Source organism: Gymnogyps californianus, chromosome 4 (assembly GCF_018139145.2).
Source record: "Gymnogyps californianus isolate 813 chromosome 4, ASM1813914v2, whole genome shotgun sequence".
NCBI lineage: Eukaryota > Metazoa > Chordata > Aves > Accipitriformes > Cathartidae > Gymnogyps > Gymnogyps californianus.
The window spans coordinates 10360552-10382226 of NC_059474.1; the positions used below are offsets into that span (position 1 = coordinate 10360552).

Consider the following 21675-nt stretch of genomic DNA (forward strand, 5'->3'; position numbering starts at 1 on the left):
CTAGCCGATAACAGCCATGGCCACTATCTGAAATATTATTTTGTGCTTTGACTGTTGGGTAGTTTCCAAAAAGAAAAGACGTTATATAGAAACTTCTTCCTTCTGTTTTGGAGTACAGATTCGTGTCCATTTCCCCAAAAATGCATGAAGTAAGCTTTACTTGGTATATTTATGTATGTAGGTTTTGTCCATCGTTCTGAAACTTCCTAGTTGTTTTTGTCTTATTTGAACTTTCTACTCCAGGGTGTTGTTTAATTCCAGACAAAGTCAGTGAAACACTTGAATCCTTTTAAGAGCTCCAGATGAAAATAAGTGTAAAACAATGGCATATATTCATCATCAGTTGGTGATACTCGTCCTGTGGAATTGTTGCCCTTGCATTGTGAGCCTCTTGCATTCAAATTTTATTGTCTTTTGTGGCTTGCGTAGCGTCAAATGTGCAGGCAAGACTTGCTCTAAAGCACGTATATGCTGCATAATCTTTCAAAATGGCTATTTTTAATTTCTTGGGTTGAAGAAGAGGGAAGGACAAGCTCCAGCTATGGGGGAGGAAAAAAGAGATGAAATACTTATCATAGTTCCGTGGTGCAGTGCAAGTACCTGAAGCACAGGCTCTTCAGAAGCACAGGCAGCATTTCTGAGCTGTGCCTCTGCTGGTGTGAGAGCCTGAGTACACTGTAAGAAGAAAGGACTACTTTCTTTTTCTCCCATGGGAAAGTAGTTGATTGAAAGGTGAGTAGGAAGGAAGCAAGCACTGGAAAATCCCCTCTGCTTTCTGGCTCGGTGTCTGACGGAGGTTTGAGGTATGCAGGGTTTGATTTATAACCTCTCTGGGAAGCTGGGAAATCTGACACAGATAGTGCTGCCCGCTAACACAGGGGGAAACAGGAAGTAACAAAGGAAACAAGTCATTGCCTAGGCGTCCCTTTTGGCCACAGTGCAGTGCAGATGCACAAGCAGTTGGGGCAGGGTTTCTTTTCCTTTTGTGTGTTGAGCATACAGCAGCTATTGCAGTCACTTTCAACATTACAATACACAAAACGGGGAGAAGTGCAGAGATGTTCCTGTCATGCCTGAGAGGGGTCATAAGTTATTAATGGCTTTGTCATCACAAAGGAAACAATCATTCGGTGAAACTGTCAGCAGAAAAACTATGTGTCGATCAGGCACGGTCACCAGGTTAGTGCATATTTGTGGCTTGTATTTCTGTCATCTTTTCTCTTTTAGGTAGAGAGCGGACTAAAACTAAGAGTAGAATATGGTGTCTGGGGTAAAATACTTCTAACTCATGCAGAAAATTCAAGGGTAAAGAATTGAAGGGGGAAGAGATGAGGCGAGTGTTGGTTGAAAATGTTTGCCAGAAAAGCAAAGCAAGTCGAAGCAAGTTAAACTGAGTAAACTTACTTACAACAGTGTATTTCAGTTGGGCTTAGTTCTCTGTTCCCTTTGTTCTGTAAGATCTATTTGACTTCACAGTGTTTGTACTGCGCTATTAATCCTTCTGCGAGACTATTGTGAAAGAGGCTGTTAGAAGTATTAAGAAATGGAATGTGTAACTGCAAAAGTAGGAGAGATATGGAAAAGTATTTCAGAAATACTGGAGAAGGGTTAATAAATGGAAAAGAGACCCGAAAACTTTGCAGAGAGCTGTTTTAAGAACAGATGGTAAATGTTTAGATGGTTGAATTGGGGAACTAGTTTTTGTTCAGAATTGCCCAGAGCACATTGGGAAAGCTTTTATTTTACAGCTTTGCTGTATGTAATACTGCCTCATTTTTGGTTAAGCCTTTTGTAGAGACTGAAGTTTCAGTCTCCCTCTGCATTATGAGGAATGCATTTGTTTCTGTAAGTTACATGTTATATATGTAATATTATATGTAAGTTATGTATTCAGAAGGAAACTAGCATCTTGCTTTGCTAGGTTTTACTTTCAAAATAGAATTTAAAGACTAGAGGTTGTGAGATATTATGGAGTTTAAACAGTTCTCAGACATAATTGGCATAGAGATACTTGTTACAAATTCAGATCAGGTTTAATTTTTGTACTGCAGTTTTGGAGGCTGTTTTTTTATTTGTTTTCAGCATGACCAAACTGGGCTCCAGGACAGACCATAAATATTATTATAACAAGTGAGAACTTTTAATACAACTTTCGGCAGCTGTAGTTTCAGAGATGAGGGTAATGTGTTTTTATGCCTATATACTGCAAGATGTGGAGATGATCACATCTGCCATATGTTCTGCTGAAGTTAAGCAAGAGGACTCATGGCTCTTCCAGGATGCGATCCTTAGTTGAATCAGCTTGTACGTGCTTTAATTGGGCTGAATTCCAATAGCTCTTAAGGCCAAAAGCGGTAAGCGTTCTTCTATAATGTAATCCAGATTTTTAATGTGGCAGAATGTTATTTTTACTTGTGGAGGGACTTTTAGCCTGTAAAGCCCTAGCCTCCAATCTAGCTATTCTATATACGCTGACTGAGGGAATAGGTTAAAATTACTTCAGATGTATACATTTGCATACTACACAATAACAACAGTCTACTCTCCATTTAGAGTTTGAGCTTGGTAACAGTATTGTTATGATTCAGAAGAAACTTCTGCATCAGACTGGCATTATCTAGGTTACACAATGAAGTGTGTAATTTCACATTTTTTCATGCTGTTGTGACTTTCATGATACTTTAAAACACAAAACAGCTCATTGTGATAGTGTTTGAGAAAAGTATACTTGTGGTAGACTGGGACTGACTTTATTGATACATTAATAATACACTGCAAATGGGTTTGGTTTTTAGTCTGGCAGACCAGTTGGTATATATGAAGTAATTACAATAGTAATTGTATATGCTCGAGAGTGCTAACTGCACTGTTCTGTCTTTCCAAAAGCACTGTTGAATGATGAAGCAAATCCTATAAACTGCTGTTCCACCATTTTTCCTACTACACTCTAAGGCCTATCATCTCCCTCACAAGCATAGAATTGTCATGGGGATCATCTGAGAAACAAAATGATGCAAGGCCTTTCACTGTCTGCTGCCATCCTCTTCTGGTTCAGAGGGTTCAGTTCAGTGCTGTTTCAGTGGGGGAGAAGGTTCATTCAATAGCCACTTATAATGGTTTTTGGGGCTTGATGGATAATTTAAAAATATGCGTCTAGTCCCTTGGTGAGTGGAATTGTCTAGCTATTACCAGAAGCTTGCACAAAACAATGCATGAGTAATGTTACCTTCTGTTTGTAACAGAGGACCAGTGTCAGAAAGAGAGCATGGCTTGGCTCTGGTTTCACTTAGTGGGCCCTTTCTGTTAGCTTCATTGTCAGCTCCATGGAAGAGACTCTGCTTATGCATCTGGGGTGAAAATGTGTAGTGGGGACTTTGGCTTGTAGTGCAAGAATGTAACTGCATAAGAAACAACTTGGAGATATCTTTCTGTTCTTAATGATCATGGAGCTAATGGGCTCTACAGTGACATCAGTGCTTGCTATTGTGTATACCTGGTAATGCAACATCGATCTGTTCTTCATGTAATGTATTAAAAAAAATAAGAGGAATATCAAGAGTGGAAGGAACCATTTCAGTGAGCTAAAGGCAACCGTACTGTAGATGCTAAGACCAGAAAAATCTTTAAGAGCATCCATTTTTCCTTCTTCTCACCCCTACAATAAAGATCCTGCCGTTACATTGTTTTGACAGCTTTCTTCTAGCAGCTTGATGCAAAATAGCTTCTAGTGTCCTTCCAGACTTGTTTTGTACTGTCAAGAAAAGAAGAAAAATCTGCTTCGGACTACATTCAAAGTACTTAAATGGATTTTAGAAACCCAACTCAAACATTTCAATTCAGAATACCAAAGTCCTCCCTATGTGTCTGCAAATGAAAGTGCTTGAGGAGTCTACAGATGTGATGGGGAGTGCTGTAAGCCCCAATGAGATCCAGAAAATAAGCATAGCAGCCTCTAAATCTATTGAAAAGCCCAGTATATTACATGGGCTCTTTAGCTCATATAATGTGTACTTGGTTGCATGGTGTTCAGCCACATCTTTTATTCACTTAGCTGGGATGGGGAAGTTCTGAGGTTTGGTCCCTATTCTCGGGACTGTTTTATAGTGAGTAGTCAAAAGTAAGAAATGATTGTGAATAGAGGAAGCAGAACCTGATACTCTGCTGTCCTTTCCCCTCAGTTAAATCCCGTAGTCATCACAGTGTAGAACTGGATTCCTCCACCCCCCCACCCCGCTTGCTCCTCTGCTTCCATGATTTATTTATTTTTTTCTGTCTGCCTGATATTCTGGCTTTTTAGGTGGAGGAGAAAATGCCCCATCCAGGCGTGCTTGGGGCATGGAGTCTAACTAGTCTACTCCCATACAGAAAGCCAACATGACCTAGTCAAATATTTGTTTTCTGTGTTTACCTAGGGTGGGATACCCTTGTCCCCAGTGTTTCTCATTGGCTTCCTAGAAATCTCAGCTTACTGTTTTTTTTGGATAACCTCTCTGAGACATTTAACTCTGCCCCTTCTGATGTGTTTTCAACCTAAGTACATAACACTGAAACAGTTTCACACCAAAGGCTAGGTGCTTAAGTCCTTTCTTGTTCTTTTTGTAGTAAAAGCACACGGGATTTGAAGACCCATGATGAACTTGAAACTGTTGGATGGCATTGAGACTAATGTTAGAGTTAGTTCAAGAATACTCACATCAGAGTATATTTGTCTGAATAAAAAGGTTCCATTTTTACTTAGTCTTTTTTCTGAATGTAACTAGAAACAGACTGAAATAACTTAATCATAAATTATTTTCTAATGTTTGAATGTTGATGTGCCTGTTCTTAAAAGAAAGTTTACCCCGGGACTTGCCTTTGCATTCCTCATTTCAAGGAAATAACACTTAGCAGTACTGCAGTGTGGTTTGGTGTCAGCAGCCAGCTGGTTAATGCTCTCCATTTCCCTCACTTTTTACTTTTCTGCAAGATGTGGAGAAATAATTTGAAGGATTTTGGGGGGAGGGGTATGTGTTAACTTTTATTACTATTTTTTTTAATTCTTAAAAGCTTAAAATATCTGTGTGTAGCCCCTTCTTGGACCTGGTAACACATTGCTGTTGCTAGAAATTTCATTGTGGGGGAAGAGGAGGAAGGAACAACTCAGCTTGGAAAGATCTCAATCATATAACAACAACAGGGTGGAAATAGCAGAAGGAAAGATATAGCTGAATACAACAAAAGTAACTTACCTTTTGGTGAGCAGGAAGGTCCTGGAGGAAAATTGGGAAACCATGGTGCCTTGCAGTATCTGCTATGAGAACCTTTCTAGGGCCTTGGATCCTATTTTCTCTGCTTGTGCCTGTTTTAAACACTGGGGACTAAAATCTAATTTTTGTGATGAATTTTCTAGGCTGCCTAGAGAATTTAATTGAGTTTAAAGTCTCCTGGTAGAAATTGCTAGTAATTTCCACCCCTCCCCACACATGCATCATCAGCAAAGGGCAAGCAGTTAGATTTAAATCCTAAACTGATCTACTGGAAGATCAATTGACTTACATTTCTGTTTTTCCTAACACATATACAATGGATATGTACTCTACTGTTGCAGTTAATCCCTCAACAAAACTGTATCACTTGCTAATTCTTTTCAGTATGGGTACTCCAAGTTGCCGTCTTAGGCTGCAGAGACTAGTGCTCGAGTAGGTGTGTTGTGCTGTAGGCTCTTGGATTCCTGTACTGAGCTACACTATTGACTTCCATTACTGTCCCTTTTGGGGAAAGGAGAAGCAAACAGGATCCATTAGACTTCAATTCTCCACTAAAAGCTTTTCAGTTCTAAACCATCATTCCTTTATCAGAAATTAATTAACTGGAACTTCATTAGTTTGCCTTTTACCCGCAAAGGTGTCTCGCCCTACACCTGAGGATAACAGACCTTTTTATGTCTAGGTCAAACTTCCCATTCAGTTCATGCATGATTTCTTTTCTGTATTGCGCCTTAGGATTTTTAGCCTAGTTCTGTTACCAGCTGAAGAAAGAAAGGTCTCATAGTGATATATCAGACAGAAAAAAAATGCTACTTAAGAAACTAATTTTTTTTAACCTGTTTAAGATGACAGCAGAAAGAGTGGTAACTGCAAAGGTGCTTGGTGGAGCGTGGCATTAATAATTGATATACAAATTAAATGGAAGCCTGCAGCAATCTGAGATGAACTTCATTTGCACAGGATGCTCTCACATATGACGTCCAGTATGAGATTATATACTGATGCTTTCATTCAGAATAGTACATGTAAATAGAAGGAGTAAGTAGTATAAGATACTGCAGTTACTAAAATATGACTGCTGATTCCCTCATTATACAGAAAATTACATTGTATATACATGTGTGGCATAGAACTTTGGAGAAGAAACTGATTTTCTTTCTAGTCGCCTGCCTGATTAAGTCTCACAGTGTTATCTGGGGCATTTTTAAAATAGAAATACTTAAATAACATTTACTAAGCACTCTTCCATTGTTTCGACAACTGTCAATCACTTTTGAGAGCTGTATAAAAATAAATCGGGACTTTTTGCACCATGGTTTTTTATACATTACAAACTTCCTGGAATCTATGAACACCCGTCTGTGCTACATACTTGACTGCTGAACCATGTTAGTTGTTTGGAAAACTTGTTTAAGGAAACAAGCTTTGTTTCTCGGTATTCACTTCTTAAAGTAAAATCTAAGTTTTAAGCTGTTTTTAATTATTCTGAATTGCAGAACGATGGCCTTGCAGGAGCAGGTCTGGCCAGTCCCAATGAAGGCAATTGGAGCACAAAACCTTTTGACAATGCCTGGAGGAGTGACCAAATCAGGGTATCTTCATAAAAAAGGAGGCACCCAGCTGCAGATCTTGAAGTGTAAGTTGAATGAGGTACTAACTAAATTAAATGTTTGAAATGCTTGCCTTTGGGGCCATTAACACATTTCATGTTAGCAGACTATTTAATGAAGCTGTTCTTCCACTTACTTTGTCTGTACTGGATTACAATTTTACTGGAATATATGTATGAAAGACCCATACTGAAAGAATTTCCTTTGATTGTTTTGGAACTGTAAATCTTAGATGATAAATGTTGTGGTTGATTTTCTTGGTTAAATGTCTTGTCAAGTCCTTCACAAGTAAGATTTTAAAGACAGAAACAGATTCCCGGGATATGTATCAATTTCAAATATTCTTTTCTAAAAGAAATTACTACTCAGCTTTTTTTCCAGTTGCTTATTCTGTACTGGAAAAATATCTCCATCTCCTACTGCTGTTGTGAAATGGAAATTTTCTCACTGCCAACATTAGGCTGTACTTAAAAAACAGTAATTGCTTCTGGAATCAGAATCTATTTACATGGAGAAAACTTAAGATTTTGGGTTTATTTATAAGCTATTCAGTTGCTATCTGTGTTTATAACTAAACTACACTTATACAGTTAAGGACAAAGATTACTGCCTTTGATAAAGGAAGGAGTGTTGGCCCCTTTAAAAGAAGAAAATAAAACATCATTTTACTAGCAGCTTTATGTACTTGAGATGAAAGAAGAGAGGGAGATACTGTCATGGTTTTGGGATGGACATAAATATGTATTTGTAGCCTGTGGCTACCTTCCTCCCATTTTGTTTTAGGTTGCATTCTTACCCTAGCTTATTCCTCTAGTAAAGGAGCACAGGTGGAGGTCAGACCTGCAGACTCTTGGGCTTCTTTTGAAGTTATTGGATCAGCTGCCTCTCAAATGAGGGAAGCAACTATGACCCTTAATCCTGAAACTCTGCGAATGGACAGCTTTACCATGTGACTGATCATCAACAATCTGTCACAGCTAGTTTGTGCTCTTTTATAATAATTAATAAGATTATTAAAATCTTGAACAATAATTCTACCCAAGTTAAGAGGTTCTAGTTAATGTACTGCCTTTGGATTTACATTTTGCTCACTTTTTTCTTTATCTTTTCAGGGCCATTGAGATTTGTGATTATCCATGAGGGATGTATTTACTATTTTAAGAGCAGCACATCTGCATCACCACAGGGTGCATTTTCTTTGAATGGTTACAACAGGTGAGTGCCAAAGAACTTATTGAACACCCAAGCTCCTTTTACTTAATGCGGGGGCTATGGTTTTTCACTTCCAACGAAGTTAAACGCAACTACATCTGGTTTTTGGGTTAAGCACTGGTCTCAGATTCCAAGAGATGTATTCCTTTCAAATTGTATATATGATGTTTCCTGTGCTTTGCAAGTGTATAGCCACCTTTTTTTTTTTTTTTTAATTTAACCAGTAACGCTGTTAAAATTGCAATGGGCTTACTCTTGTTACTGACTTAATACAGACTTTGCACATGCAGATAGATGTGGATTCTTTCAGACAAACGATCTTTGTTCTCTAGTGATTTCAATGATTGTCACAAAAATAGAAAGGAATCAGAAAGGAATATTTATGGAGTTACTGATTCAGTAACGCTAATTAGTGTCAAAACTGAATCAACTACAGGAGTGATAAATGAGAGAATGCACGTGCAAAATGTCTGACTCATTTTGCTACACGTTATAAATCTTAATATTTGCTTCTTAAGTTGAAGACAAAAATACATGGCTTTCAAGTTAACCAGTACTATCAGAGTCTGAGTGCAGCATATGTACAAGGCCTACTAATAGAAGTTTAACTTAACTTTAGGAAATAGCGGTTGTAATTGATGCTGAGAAAGGACTAATGACAGAGAGAATGTAGAGAAATATCACATTATTGGTCCTAACCACTGCAATTTTATTGTATTTGTAAACGTATATGTTATTCTTGTACTGCATAATGTTCTCAGACTTTTGGAATAAGGAAATATCTTTTATTAGAATGTGAGAGCTTTCTAACTGACCGCAACAATGGCACATTTTATGGGAATGCAGTTGTAAACATTGTAGCTAACTAAAAATTCAAGATTAATTTGTATAAGAAACCTGTACTGTAACTTGGTCATGACACTAGCTTCTGTAATCACATTAATGTGAAAAATACCATGGAATTTGTAAATGCTAGGGACTGTGTCATTGCTTTTTATATATCTGCATTCTAGCAGCCTTGTAGAGACCTTGCTTGGAATTGGGACCAGGTCTTGCTTAGTACTATGCACAGACATAAGCATAATTGAAAAAGAATTTGAAATGAAGGAATTTGTTAGATTGGGTAGTTGCATAAGGTTGTGTGAAAACAAGTCACTTGAAGGCTTCCCTGGACTTTTATTTTGCAGTTTTCATTCAATAGCCTTTATGTGGACAGGAGAGTGGACAGGAGATGAGAAAGTGCTGAGTTTGCTAGTGACTCAAAATGTATAGTCATGCCTGTTGCTAGTATCCCTTCCAGCTGTACCATGGGTATTTCCCACATTAACATCCTTATTAGCCTTACATTAGTGAAATAACTTACAGTTTGTTTTGTGGCTTTGTTTTGGACTGGGCAGATGCAGAAAACTACAACAGCAGATGCAGGAAACTACAACCTCCAGCTTAAAAGTAGGATTGGGGTTCTAAAAAAATGCAATCTCTAATTCTGAAATAATTTTGCAGTTGACATTGTTATTAATGGCAGCTTCAGGGTGTTGATTAGATATATTTTTTTCAAAACAATGTTATCTTGAGTAGGTACCTAACTAAGAGTCAGATGTCTCTGAGAATCTTCTTTTCTACGTTTACAAACCACCTTCCCTAAATATTAAGGACTTATGGAAATACTGTATTATATGAGGGAATTGGCAAGTTAAAGAAGTTTAGGAACAAGAAAGAAAGCCCCAACAACGATTGTAAAAACTTTAATCACGTTTCTCTATGGCTTGTGCTGCATAAATCTCAGAAATGTTACTTTTAGATTACCCACAGTCTTAGGATTTTAGTCTCCCTATTTGTCCCAAAGCCTTATATCGAGCATTTACAACCAAATTTTTGTGTGTGTAAGGAATTTCCTCATTTGAGACTCCTCTGGATAAAAAAATAAAAAGAAACAAACATATCTAATGCAGTTTGTGAAAGAGGTTGAGTTATGCTTGTTTTAAAATAAAAAAGTGCAAGAAAGTGTTTATAAGGGACAAGTGGAAAAATTAAGTTGACTTTTAATACTAGTTCTCCTTTATTTTCATGGAAAACCTGTGTTTTGATTTCTCCTCTGTGCCTTTCTGAAATAAGGATCACAGGCACCCTAAATACTTTTTAGCATGATGTGAAGCTTGTGAATTAATGAAATTCATTAAAACTATTGAACAGGTCAAAACATCCATTTATAAGTCTAGCTGGTGGTTTAACTAGTGCTCTTTCTCCTGTCAGCACTCTTGCATTGTCCTTTCTACCACTTTAATGGAGAAGTACTACAAATGCACATATGGGGATTTTTGTGGCGTTTTCCTGGGCTTAGGGGTTATTTTTCATAAGGCAAAACTGGCTGGTAAAACTGCTTTCTATCAGAGCTTTATGACTTGCACAGAAGCATTAACTTTATACATTAAGGTTTTTATGCATTGGTTGTTCTGTTTCTCAGGGTTATGCGGGCAGCTGAGGAGACAACATCAAGCAATGTGTTTCCTTTCAAGTTAGTTCACATTAGCAAGAAGCACAGGACGTGGTTTTTTTCAGCTTCTTCTGAAGATGAAAGAAAGGTAACCTTTTTCTTTTGCAATATAATTTTCCTTGAAGCAGAAAGCAAATCTTGGACTTCCCTAAAATCTAAATGAACTGGACACGCAGCTGTCACTGAAATTTGTATACCTAGTTCTTTGGGCTCCTCTGAAAATCATGTCTGAAGTTTTAACTATTAAGTTAGTGTTAGTTCAAGTTGTAATTTAGGGAATGGCTATAAGCGACATACTAGATGGCATGGTTTTCTCCGTATTCCTTGTTTTATTTTTAGCCAAGGAACAAATATTTGTATGTTAAACCTTTGATAAAGTATGAAAACTGTTCAGTGAAATCTCTCACCCATAAACATGCTATGAACAAGTACCTGGCTTTAGAAATAACAGCTTGAAATTCACAAACTGGAAGTTTAATATTTTAATACCTTCTTACAGCATTTTAGATAGTCAAAACATTTGACTGATAAGTCCTCTCAATATAAAGTCATGGATAAATACTATTTCAGTGTAGGTTCGTTGCACAGTCATTCTGTTGTTGCAGAGGACAGATACTGTGCATCTTTGTTTAATGATTTAAAGATGGATGTGTTGAATGTTGTATTTTTATTCTTATTTAGAATTGGATGCTATCCTTGAGGAGCGAAATTGATCACTACCATGAGAAGAAAGAAACAATAACAGAATTCAGGTATAAACCCTTAATCTTTATTTGTTTTTTATCCCTTTTGCACTAGCTGCTGACAGTGGTGTTTTAGGCTCTTTGCACCTACAAGTAATTTACTGTTAAATAAAAACAGGTGCAGTAAGGCCCAAGAATGAAAGGCCTTCCTAATACATAGTTTAAGAATACCAAGACAAAAATAAATCTTTTTACTAAGAGAACTTTAAATGTCAGCTTTGTGTAAAACAAATAAAAACTTTAAAAAGACAGCAGCAACATATCTGGCTGTTAATTGGGAAATAGGAGTAGATTGCTTGTGTTTTTCCAGCTTTCCTTTCCAGTGCTGCAGTCTTGCTAACAGACATGTTTACTGTCCCAAGACCCATAGCACAGTGATGCAGAAAGTACTCTGTCTTTTCTTTTGCAGTGACTCTGGTTCTGATGCAGACAGTTTCTATGGCTCCGTAGAACGTCCCATTGATATCAAGTATTCTCATCATTCAGCAGATAATGAAGGTGACAAATTTAGACACAGATAAATAAGATTTATTTATTTGCTTATTCATTCTGGATTCTGCAGGAATTATTCCCATAGCTTAAGCAAACTGATCCAATTTGCAACTATAAATTCTTCTTCTTACAAGGTGTGTAGTTCTTGCAATTTTAAATCAGAAGTAGGTATTCTGTGCCATAAACCATTAGTAAAAATGGTAAAATCAAATGGTAACTAAAGAAATTCAGATCTTTCAAGGAGGTGTCTGACACCCTAATAATACTATTTAAAATTTTTATTAAGACTGCATGTTGGAGAGTTTGTAGATCTAGCAAAAAGATAAAACTTTTGAGTATGTCCATAGGTCATAGTGTAGAAATACAAAGCGGTCACTTAAGTATATTCTGAAAACATGCAGAGACAATGCAGTAAAACATTGTGGAGCTAGTTACCTCCTGTCTAGACTGTGAAATTGTTTTGCAGGACAGGTGAATTAATGTGGGTGACTGCTTGGGATGTTGTTACATCTGTGTTGTAGTCTATTTAGTATGAAACAGAATTGATCATCCCTCCAGTTCAGGAAGATCTTACATTAGGCATAGGATGGGCCTATGTGAAATGCGTAGGATAACATTCAAAGTGAGTAACTTTTTAAAGTAAGGCTCTGAAAATCTCATTCTTAGCATAGCCTTTTTTATTCAAAGTTTGGTACCTGTTCATTGCTGTAGTTGTTTCACAGTAAACAGTTCAGGCTGAGTGTGCTTATTTTTTAATTAGAAGTGAGGACATTCCAGAAGGCCTGTCAGATAGGCATTCACAGCATATTTCAGCAACTGACTTCCTAGTCAAGAAATGTGTTAGTAAAATCCAACATGAGAAGCCTTGCCTCAAGGTTCAACGTAGTTCCTTTATTAGGCCTTTTCCCATCTGCCTTTTCAGATTTCTAAGGGCAGGGTTGATTGGAGCAAGTACTCTCATTTCCCGAAAGGAAATTCCTGACTGTTTTTCCTGACTAGGACAAAAAGACAGGAGTGAGTCTTTTTAGGAAATCCGGTTCAATTGCTGCAAAGCAGAGGAAAACAGACTCATCAGCATTTCATGTAGGATTGTAGTTTAGTGCTTCTGTGTTTATGGGAGGGAAGGGTTGTATGCAATATGAATTATGTTAAGAGGGCTAGCAGGAGTTTAAATTAGGAAAATTGGAAGAGCTGACTAATTTTTGTCAGATACTTTTTTTTTTTTTAAGTGCATTTCTCTGGGGAAATGTTGCGTAATTGTCTCTGAGGCTCCTATCATAGTCAATGATGAGAAATTACTGCCTAGAAGTAGCATGTTTTTCATGTCTTGATTATTCTGACTTGCAGTGAAAGGCAACACTGAAACTGTTTAAGCCATTTGTTGTGGTGCGTTTTTTTTGTTGCCAGAGCAAGGCAAAAGAATTAATTGTTTTGTAGATCACCAGGCTTGCTTAGTCTTCCATATTGCAAAATCATAAATGTTTCTGTGTTAGGGTTAGGTTTTGGGGGTTGTTTTTTTTTTTTTTTTCCAACTGGTTTTGCCAGTGCATCCATGTAGTTGTGTCTCTGCAACTGATTTGAATTTTTCTCAGGAAGGCTATAACACTAGATAGTGTCACCAGAAAGTAAATTTTGACTTGAAAGATGGAAAAAGTTTAATGTGCAGTGTAGTTCATCTCCCACTGTTGTAAGTGATGGCTTTCTTAATTGACATCAAAATTTAAGAAAACACCTATTCTAAATAGCAGAGGTGGACCAAAATTTTTAATTTTTTTTCACCTCTTTTAAAAAAAAATTAACTGAAAGATATTTTTTTATTAAAACGCAATAAGTACTCGATACTCTTGCTTGGTTCCAGGCGTACTTATCAGAGTCTGACACGTTGATCTTTATCTGCAGATTACGACCAGGAAGAAGAGGATGAGTCTTACTTGCAGCCAGATACTTCTGACATAGTGAAAGATGGTATGTGATTTCTTTCACTCCCTGCACAAAAGGCCCCGTGAAGGGCCCCCAATGAAGGCGATATTCATGTAGAATGCCAGATTATTATTTTGGCTTGGTCACATCTAAAGCATGGCAGGTGGTAAAATAACTGAAGTAATGCACAGGTATCTGATCCTGAGAGGTATTTAGGGTCAAAAGTTCCTAGTAACAGCAGTAACAATTTACAGAAAGCGTTACATGCCTTTAAGGGCATGTTTTCTTGCAGGCCTCCTGCCCTGGAAGGACCCGTATCTGGTCATCAGTCTGGAGGAGGGGTAATGCTTTTAATGTAGTCTCCTTTTTCTTTATCTTTAGCAAAGGGAAAACTCTTTGCGAAGTTGTCATAAGCCATGCCTGAATAAAAATTCCAGGAATTTACTACACATAACATTCAGAGTTGTGCTGAAAGTTAAATGCTTATCCAGCATTTTGGGTACTATCAGACCAGATGCCAATGAAATATCTTAAATCAGAAAATACATTTGAAAAGTCTTGTTTCTTGACATACTGTATTTCCCCTCAGTGTGTCATGTTTTTTGGATGTTTTCCTTCTGCAGATATGGTCCTGCCCCCAGCCTACCCGCCTCCGCCAGTTCCTCATGTCAGAAAAGCTGCCTACTCAGAATCAAGGGCAAATTCCTTTGCTGGCAAATCTACTGTGCCAGTACCACCACCACCTCCTAAAAGAAGCTTGCCTGATATCAAACTAGAGGATCTCTTAAACACGAGAGAACCCCAGTTACAGTGCCGAGCTGAACCTAATCTAAAGATTCAACCCTCAAGCCGGAGACTAAGTGAACAGCTGCCCCCTGTACCCCCTCTACCTCCTTTCAAAAAGCCTGTGTGTGTCAAAGAATCTTGCTCGTTGCCTCCAGAGCCTCTGCCTCTAGCTCAAGTTCTTGCTACTCCAGAAGGATGCGAAAAGCTAAAAACCTTAAACCTTTCACCGCGAACTCCTCCTCCACTACCAAGCAGTAAACCCAAGCTGTCACAGTTTACTGAAAAACCAGTAGAGCCCAAAGTGCCAAGAGAACATGGTAAACCTGGACTGTTTGTGCCACCAGTGCTCCCGAAGCCACCTGTGCCAAGCCACCAGCCCCCTGGAATCAAGCCTAGACCAGAGAAGTCTTCATGTCCCCAGTTACAGTAAGTACGAAAATACAATGCACTATTAAATTTTTCCATTGTGTATTAGTTAACTAGTTGACAGACATATTTCTCAGATTCACATCGACATCTGTTTCTCTTCTCCACACCATCCCTCTCTTCCTCGCAGTGTTGTGCTTTTTTGCCTCTGTATTTGTTATTTGAAAATTTTGCAATAAGTTTAACTTCTGAAATAGTTCAGAAAGAAATAGTAGATAAACCAAACTTTAAAAAAAAATTACACCAGAATTTTGTAGTTCATTTGTTTTCAGGTGTGTCTTAAAGACTTAATAGCCTTTGATCGCAGTGAATAAAAAGCCTTTATGTCAGAACCTCAATGGACTGCAAAAACAATTTTAGGCTTCTGTGGAGATAGGAAATGTGTTTCATTTTATATTAAGATCAGCTTTAGTAAGGGATGTGGAACTAGTTATGGTGGTGAGTCAGATGAAAATATTTTTGTTCATTGGATCATTTAGCAGCTCTGAAGAACAAGGAATAAACTCTTAAAGACAGTACAAAGAAGACACTGATATACCGGAGTGAGTCCAGTGGAAGGCCACCAAGGTGTTTGGGCTGTAGCACATGATATGTGAGAAGAGGCTGAGAGAACTGAATTCATTCAACCTTTAGGAAGGCTAATGGGAGATCATTGCTGTCTACAGCTACTTAATGGATGGGTACGGAGAAGACAGAGCAAGACCTCGGAGGCCTGCAGTGATAGGATAAGAGGCAACAGGCAGAAGTCACAGCTTGGGAAATTACAGCTAGATATTAGGAAAAACTTTTCACCATGCGGATGGTGAAACACCAGAACAGATTGCTGCGCAGAGGCTGTGGAATCTCCATCCTTGGAGATACTCAAAACTTGACTGGACTTGGCTTCCTGAGCTGCCTGATCTAGTTGGACCTGCTTTGTTCGGGAGCTTGGACTAAATGATCTCTCGAGGTCCCTTCCAACCTAAATTAATCTGTGATTTGGGGGCTAAACTGAAACTTGTTCTTCAGTTCTAGTTTTATTATCCCTTCAGTGTTTTGTGTATAATTGTTCTGTTTTCCTGAGGGAGATGTCCTTCAGTTTTTGTTCTGTTTCTGCCAGGAGATCACCACCAGATGGACAGAGTTTTAGAAGCTTCTCATTTGAAAAACCAGCACTACCCTCCAAGCCAAAACAACCTGATGATGATTCTGATGATGACTATGAAAAAGTAAGAACAAGCAGATGATCCATTCTCAAAGAGTACTACTTTTCCTTGCTTATGTATACTTTTGGGAATGTTTTAAATGCATTATTTCAGGAAAAAAATAACTTTCTGAAAACACAGTGCTGTGTGATTGTTTTGGTTTTTGGTTTTTTGTGGGGTTTTTTTTAGCTTTAAGGAATGCCTTGATAAAGTCTGGATTTTAATATTGGATGTAAAGGAGGAAGAAGCGTAAAGTAAAGATTAAATCACCATTAGTAATTTCAGATACTGTGGCTGTAGCTTATTTGCATAACAAGTTGCTAGCATTTTGAGTTGTCATTGACTTACACAGTGATTTATTTTCTTCATATTTTTTACAGGTTGGGCTGCCTGCTTCAATATTTCTTAATACCTCTGAATCCTTTGAAGTTGAAAGGTAGAATATGACTTTAAAATAGTTGCTTAGAAGTCCTACAAAAACCTGCACTGAACAGTAGTCCAAAGATCATTTTGATAGGTACAATTTGTGTTTAAAAACACAATAGAAGTATTTAAATTTTAATACGGAAATCACTTTTTAGGGGAGTTAGTTCAGTGCTCATGTATCAATTGAAAATGCATCTTACTTGCAAAATGATTTTGCTCCATCTGGAGAAGGTTGTTCTGCCAAGATGCTAGATGGGACAGAAAGCCAGATCTTCTGTGCTGCGTTGCTGGTTCAGATGCTAGAACAGTGAAATTATTTCAGCTATGATGTACTATGAATTATTACAACCAAAATAGAGATTTGTAATAAGAATTTTAAGAATCTAGGCATTTTACTTATCTGAGTCAGAAAATGCTAATATATGTAATTGCTGTATTATTTTTAGGACATTTAAAGCTAGTAGCCCACGGGGACAACCACAAAATGGATTGTACTGTATTAGGAACTCATCTACTAAGCCTGGAAAGGTAACTTGCAATTGCTGAATCTACCCCAAAAAAACCCCTTTTTGATTTAGAGATACTGTATCTTACATATGATGAAGTACTTAACAATTTAGATGTGCTCTTTCCTTAAAGCAAGAAAATCTGAGACAATCACTATCATAACTGCAGTGATTTTTTTTTTTTTTTTAGGCTGGATTGTAACTAATGCCTTGATAATACATTGACTTAGACAACCTTATTAGCATAGACTGAATATGTTGCATTTTTCCTCTTCAAGGTATTGGTTGTATGGGATGAATCTGCAGAAAAAGTGAGAAACTACAGAATCTTTGAAAAGGTTAGTAGCTGCACTATGTGTGCATGTATACATGTATGAATTTAATGCGTGTATATATGTGTATAAAGTGTGCATGTGTATAGGTATATATTTGAACTAACAAGTTAAAGTCTAAACTTCTTCCCATTCCTAAAAGTAAAAATAAGCTGATTTACAAATATCTGGTCTAGAATGAGAGTTTCGGTACTTGGATCTGGGCTTTCTAGTTGCTGTATCATGCAAAAGACAAACTAGCTGTAAATGTTCACATCTAAATTTCAGCTCCAGTCAAATCCTAAAGGAAGGAATATTAAATTCCTGAGTTTCATTTGGACTTGTTTGTTTAAATGACTAATCTGCAAAGCAGCAGTTTGTTTGAAAGAACTTTTTAGTTCTGATGATGATGTTTTGGGTTTTTTTTGACATTGAGTTGGAAAAATTACTGTCAATGATTACATATGTTTTTGTTCTACAACAGGATTACAAGTTTTACCTGGATTCAGACATCATGTTTTTGAACATGGGAAGTTTGGTCGAATACTATAGCACTCATGTCTTACCTAGTCATGACAGCCTGATTCTTCAGTGTCCTTATGGTTACTCTAAACCAAGGTGACATGATTGGCATAATTCACTGACGCTTTAGGACAAGTGGGTTCCCTACTGCCCTTGAATTAAATGTGGACTCCTGCCACTGTTGGACATCCCATTGTTTGCACACAGAAACTGAGTCTGTTTCAACCATTTATTCTCACATGAATTGTATATAAACTCCATTTAATGAACTCTTGGTAAAACCTTACAATCCAGATCAGTGGATTTTTATGGTCTTTTCTTTTAAAAAGATCTGAACTGATTATGCTGTGAAAGCTGTCCATGATACCTACACCTTTTATAAAACTGCTGCTATTACTGATCTCCTTGGAATGTGGAAGATGGATGCGAACAAAGAAGTGGTCTGAATACAACCGATACAGAAAAGGGAAACTTCTGAAAGTGTATCAGAAGTCACTTGTGACAGGGAATACTAATACTCTGACTTGAAGGTATTACTCCTGAAGTCAGCACTGGTGCTCAACTGAGAGTTTTTGTATTACTTGTATAGTTGATGTGTAAATAATGAAGACTTCTATGCAAATAATTTGGTTTACTATAGGTAAAGATGATCAGGAAATGTGGCTTTTTTTTAAGTCACTTCATATATAAATGTAACTTCTGATTACAATGTCTGCAGTAATCAATATCAGGGTACTATCCAACTGATACAGTTGTGACATCCCACATGTTACTTTAATGACATGCACTTCAGATAGGTGTGGAATAATATTGATTTGGCTTTCATGGGAGCCCCATTCCTTAGTTCTGAACTGGAAGGGTAGGTGCCACTAGTATTTTTAATGGGTGTGAGAAAAGAGAAAGGACTACTTAAGATTAAGGGGGAAGGGAGGGAGTCGTCTGAATACCCTCAACTCTCACTAGCAGTTTTCTCTCACATTGCTGTAATCAAAGGTTCTTTAAAACAAAACACAAAAAAACCCCTGAAACCATGAGTGTGATGCTACTGTCACTCCATAAATCTTTGTGGTCAGTCTCTTAGGATCAGGTTGTCAGCCCATTGCATTCTGTTCTGTTCTAGGGCAAAACACACTGCCCTAGTCTACTTGTTGTAGGTCACCAAGAATTTTTCCATTATTAAAATTGCTACTCAGTTTGTAGTTGCATGCAAAATAAGATCTGTTTTTAACATCCTGTCAGCACTACCAGTGATAGGTGTTACCAGGGTGCTTGTAATATTTGTTCCCTTATAGTTTGGGGACAGGTATCCTAAAACCAAGGGCTTGATATTTATGCCAAAATTACCCTGTTCCTAAATTTTAATAAGGAGGAGAAATTTATTTTAATGACATGTTAAGTAACTTTGTTGATTGAAAAGTACTGTTATAATGGTCTCATACTCTAATAATGTTTACAAGACTTTTAATAATAATTAAAAAAAAAAAATCCTCTCCTGAAACAAGAGAAGGTATCTAGTTTCTGTCAGTCTGAATCTGTATCCATGAAGTTCATTTTTTCTGTTACCTTTTCAAAGTTTACACATGTCAGTTTTAATCTTTTTACAGTGAGATGGTCACAACTTTAAAAACAGAAACAAAACCATTACAGAATAAGAATTTTCTGTTTATGAAAACAATAAACCAGGATTTAATCCCTAAGGGATTTTCCTTAATAAAGAGATGTAATGTTAGGACCGTACATAGGAATCGAGGCAAGAAGCTCTGCCTCTGTCTTTTGCAAGAGACACAGACATACACAATATCAGTCTTTTGATCTCTGTTCCCACTGTACTAGGTTTTATATGCGTAAAGAACATGCAGTACTTAAATTTCAGATTCTGTTGAATATTGAATATTTTAAGTTTCTAATTCCTTTTATTTTAAATGAGTATCCCTGTGGTTCACTACCCTGATATGATCCACTCTGTAAAGAAGGCTCAGCCAACAGAGCACTTATTTGGCGTATAGATATATGTATATCAGAGCAAGTTCTAGTTTCTTGCAGTATTTACACATACTGTTTACAGAGTAAATTTTTCTGTGTCTGGGAATAATTGACTTCATTGTGTCATGACAGTCATACTTACAGTATGCTATCTTTGGGGCTCTATTCAGATATTTAATTTTTTTTTGCAACCATGTACTCTTAAGATTTTTAAACTGCAAAAATACTTCTGTAATTCAATACATATAAAACATAACACTGTCTTTACCTGTGTAATACAAGATTTGCAAATATGTAAATTTTTGTGTTAATTTCCTTTTTTATATAAATGTATATTTCTGAAGTGGATAAACTTTCAATGCCAGTTCACCTAATTTTGTGCAGTCGTCTTCATGCATGTGTGTTACTGCTTTTGTCTGTAGTTGTGTTAAATAGTGCTTGATTCTTCTAACCGTGAAGTTAGAAGAATTAGTTTTCAGCCCCCTTAAGAAGCAACTCTTCATGTAAGCAACACTATCAGAAATTTGGCATTCTGGTCATCAGACAGTGTGGCTGGAGGTGGAAATTACCTATTTTCCATTTACTTCAAAGTTTCTTGAGTGCAGGGTTGAGGACTGAAGCGTTCATTTTATCTATGGACATAAAATGCAAGTACAACCATAATAAAAAGAGCATCTCAGAGGAACAGGAATGTTTGAGCAAGAAAGCCAAGTCTCCAAAGGTGTTCTTCAGGAGCTTGCTTGGGAAAAGAGGACCTTCCCATTTTCCGGCACGTAATAGCCCTTCTGCTCAGAAACATCAGTGTAACCTGGTAGGTTAGTACAAGTACAGTAGGCTTACAACCTCATAGGCTTGCATCTCTGACACCTCCAGAATTCAAGGTAGGAGGTATAGATAAGGACGTGCTAGGTAATCTCCTCATCCCTCCAGAAACAGGTAGAGGGGTTCCAAACAGATCTGCAATCACTTACACTCTCTTTTCCAAGTCATCTTGCTCCTACATAGTAGTCTAGTCTGTTTTATGCAGAATTAGATGAAGTTAAATTTCTGGAAAGGCACAGCTGGAATGCATGGCTCATAGTCTGTCCCCTATACCTCTTACTAACCTGAATCTCTTCTTTCCTTCACCACAAATCAGTCTCTCACATATATGACGTACTGCAAGCTCCTTAGCTTTAAAATAGTTTGTGGAGAAGTGTAAAGGCAGTATTTGGTATGCCAAAAAAAAATGCTGTTTGTGAGTTTGGTAATATCCAGGTCAAAATAATTGATAATAGTTTTGGAAAAAGTCTTGCCTTTTCTATCTAAACTTCCAAGAAAAAGTGTTACAGATGATATTTGGGGGGGATTGCTCTTCTAGGGAAAAAAAAATTAGAGTGCTTCTGAAAATAAAAGTTTCAACAAGGGACTGTTAATCAATGGGTAGTGTATCATAAAAAGTGAACCGATATCCAGACAATTTTTCTATGATAGCAAAGGTGCTTTGTGTCAGCAGTCAAGTATTCCCTAGTTCAGAACTTCAGTTTTTACAAGAATGTGAATAAGCAGGGAAAGTATTCATGGCCTCTGGTGTTTCATGCTTTGGAAAGTTCAAAAGGGCTGTAAAGATTTCTGAAGCTTTAACTGTGATTATTTTGAATTTGGGGACATCTGCTGGTCAGCCTGTTCCATGCAGGGTTCCAAGCAACAAGAATGCACCCGCTAAGCGTGTGCATAGAAGTCATTTAGGTAGAAATCAATCCTAAGTGACTTCGGATAGAAGCTAGAGATTAAAGCTTAACTTCAGGTAGAAACTTGATGGGCCAGGTCCTTGA

The 21675-nt window shown here is 37.4% G+C and overlaps 1 protein-coding gene across 2 annotated transcripts; it reads left to right on the plus strand.

The window, feature by feature from the left end:
• Positions 1-1069: 1069 nt before the first annotated feature.
• Positions 1070-20134, plus strand: SH3BP2 (SH3 domain binding protein 2). 2 transcript variants are annotated; one of them, XM_050895705.1, is made up of 13 exons: positions 1070-1179; positions 6743-6882; positions 7969-8071; positions 10533-10650; positions 11244-11314; positions 11715-11803; positions 13697-13762; positions 14341-14929; positions 16029-16137; positions 16494-16549; positions 16986-17067; positions 17324-17383; positions 17841-20134. In XM_050895705.1, exons 1-13 carry the CDS (start codon positions 1070-1072, stop codon positions 17976-17978), a joined length of 1731 nt encoding a protein of 576 aa, XP_050751662.1. In that variant the 3' UTR covers positions 17979-20134. The 2 variants fall into 2 exon arrangements, with proteins under 2 accessions (XP_050751662.1, XP_050751663.1); XM_050895706.1 differs by having other exon boundaries at positions 1073-1179; positions 16032-16137.
• Positions 20135-21675: the final 1541 nt, after the last annotated feature.

Coding starts and splice junctions, on each gene's coding strand:
- SH3BP2 (XM_050895705.1), top strand. CDS start 1,070: ATGCCTGAGAGGGGTCATAAGTTATTAATGGCTTTGTCATCACAAAGG. Junction 10,651..11,243: donor CTTCTGAAGATGAAAGAAAG/GTAACCTTTTTC, acceptor ATTCTTATTTAG/AATTGGATGCTATCCTTGAG. Junction 17,068..17,323: donor CATCTACTAAGCCTGGAAAG/GTAACTTGCAAT, acceptor TTCCTCTTCAAG/GTATTGGTTGTATGGGATGA.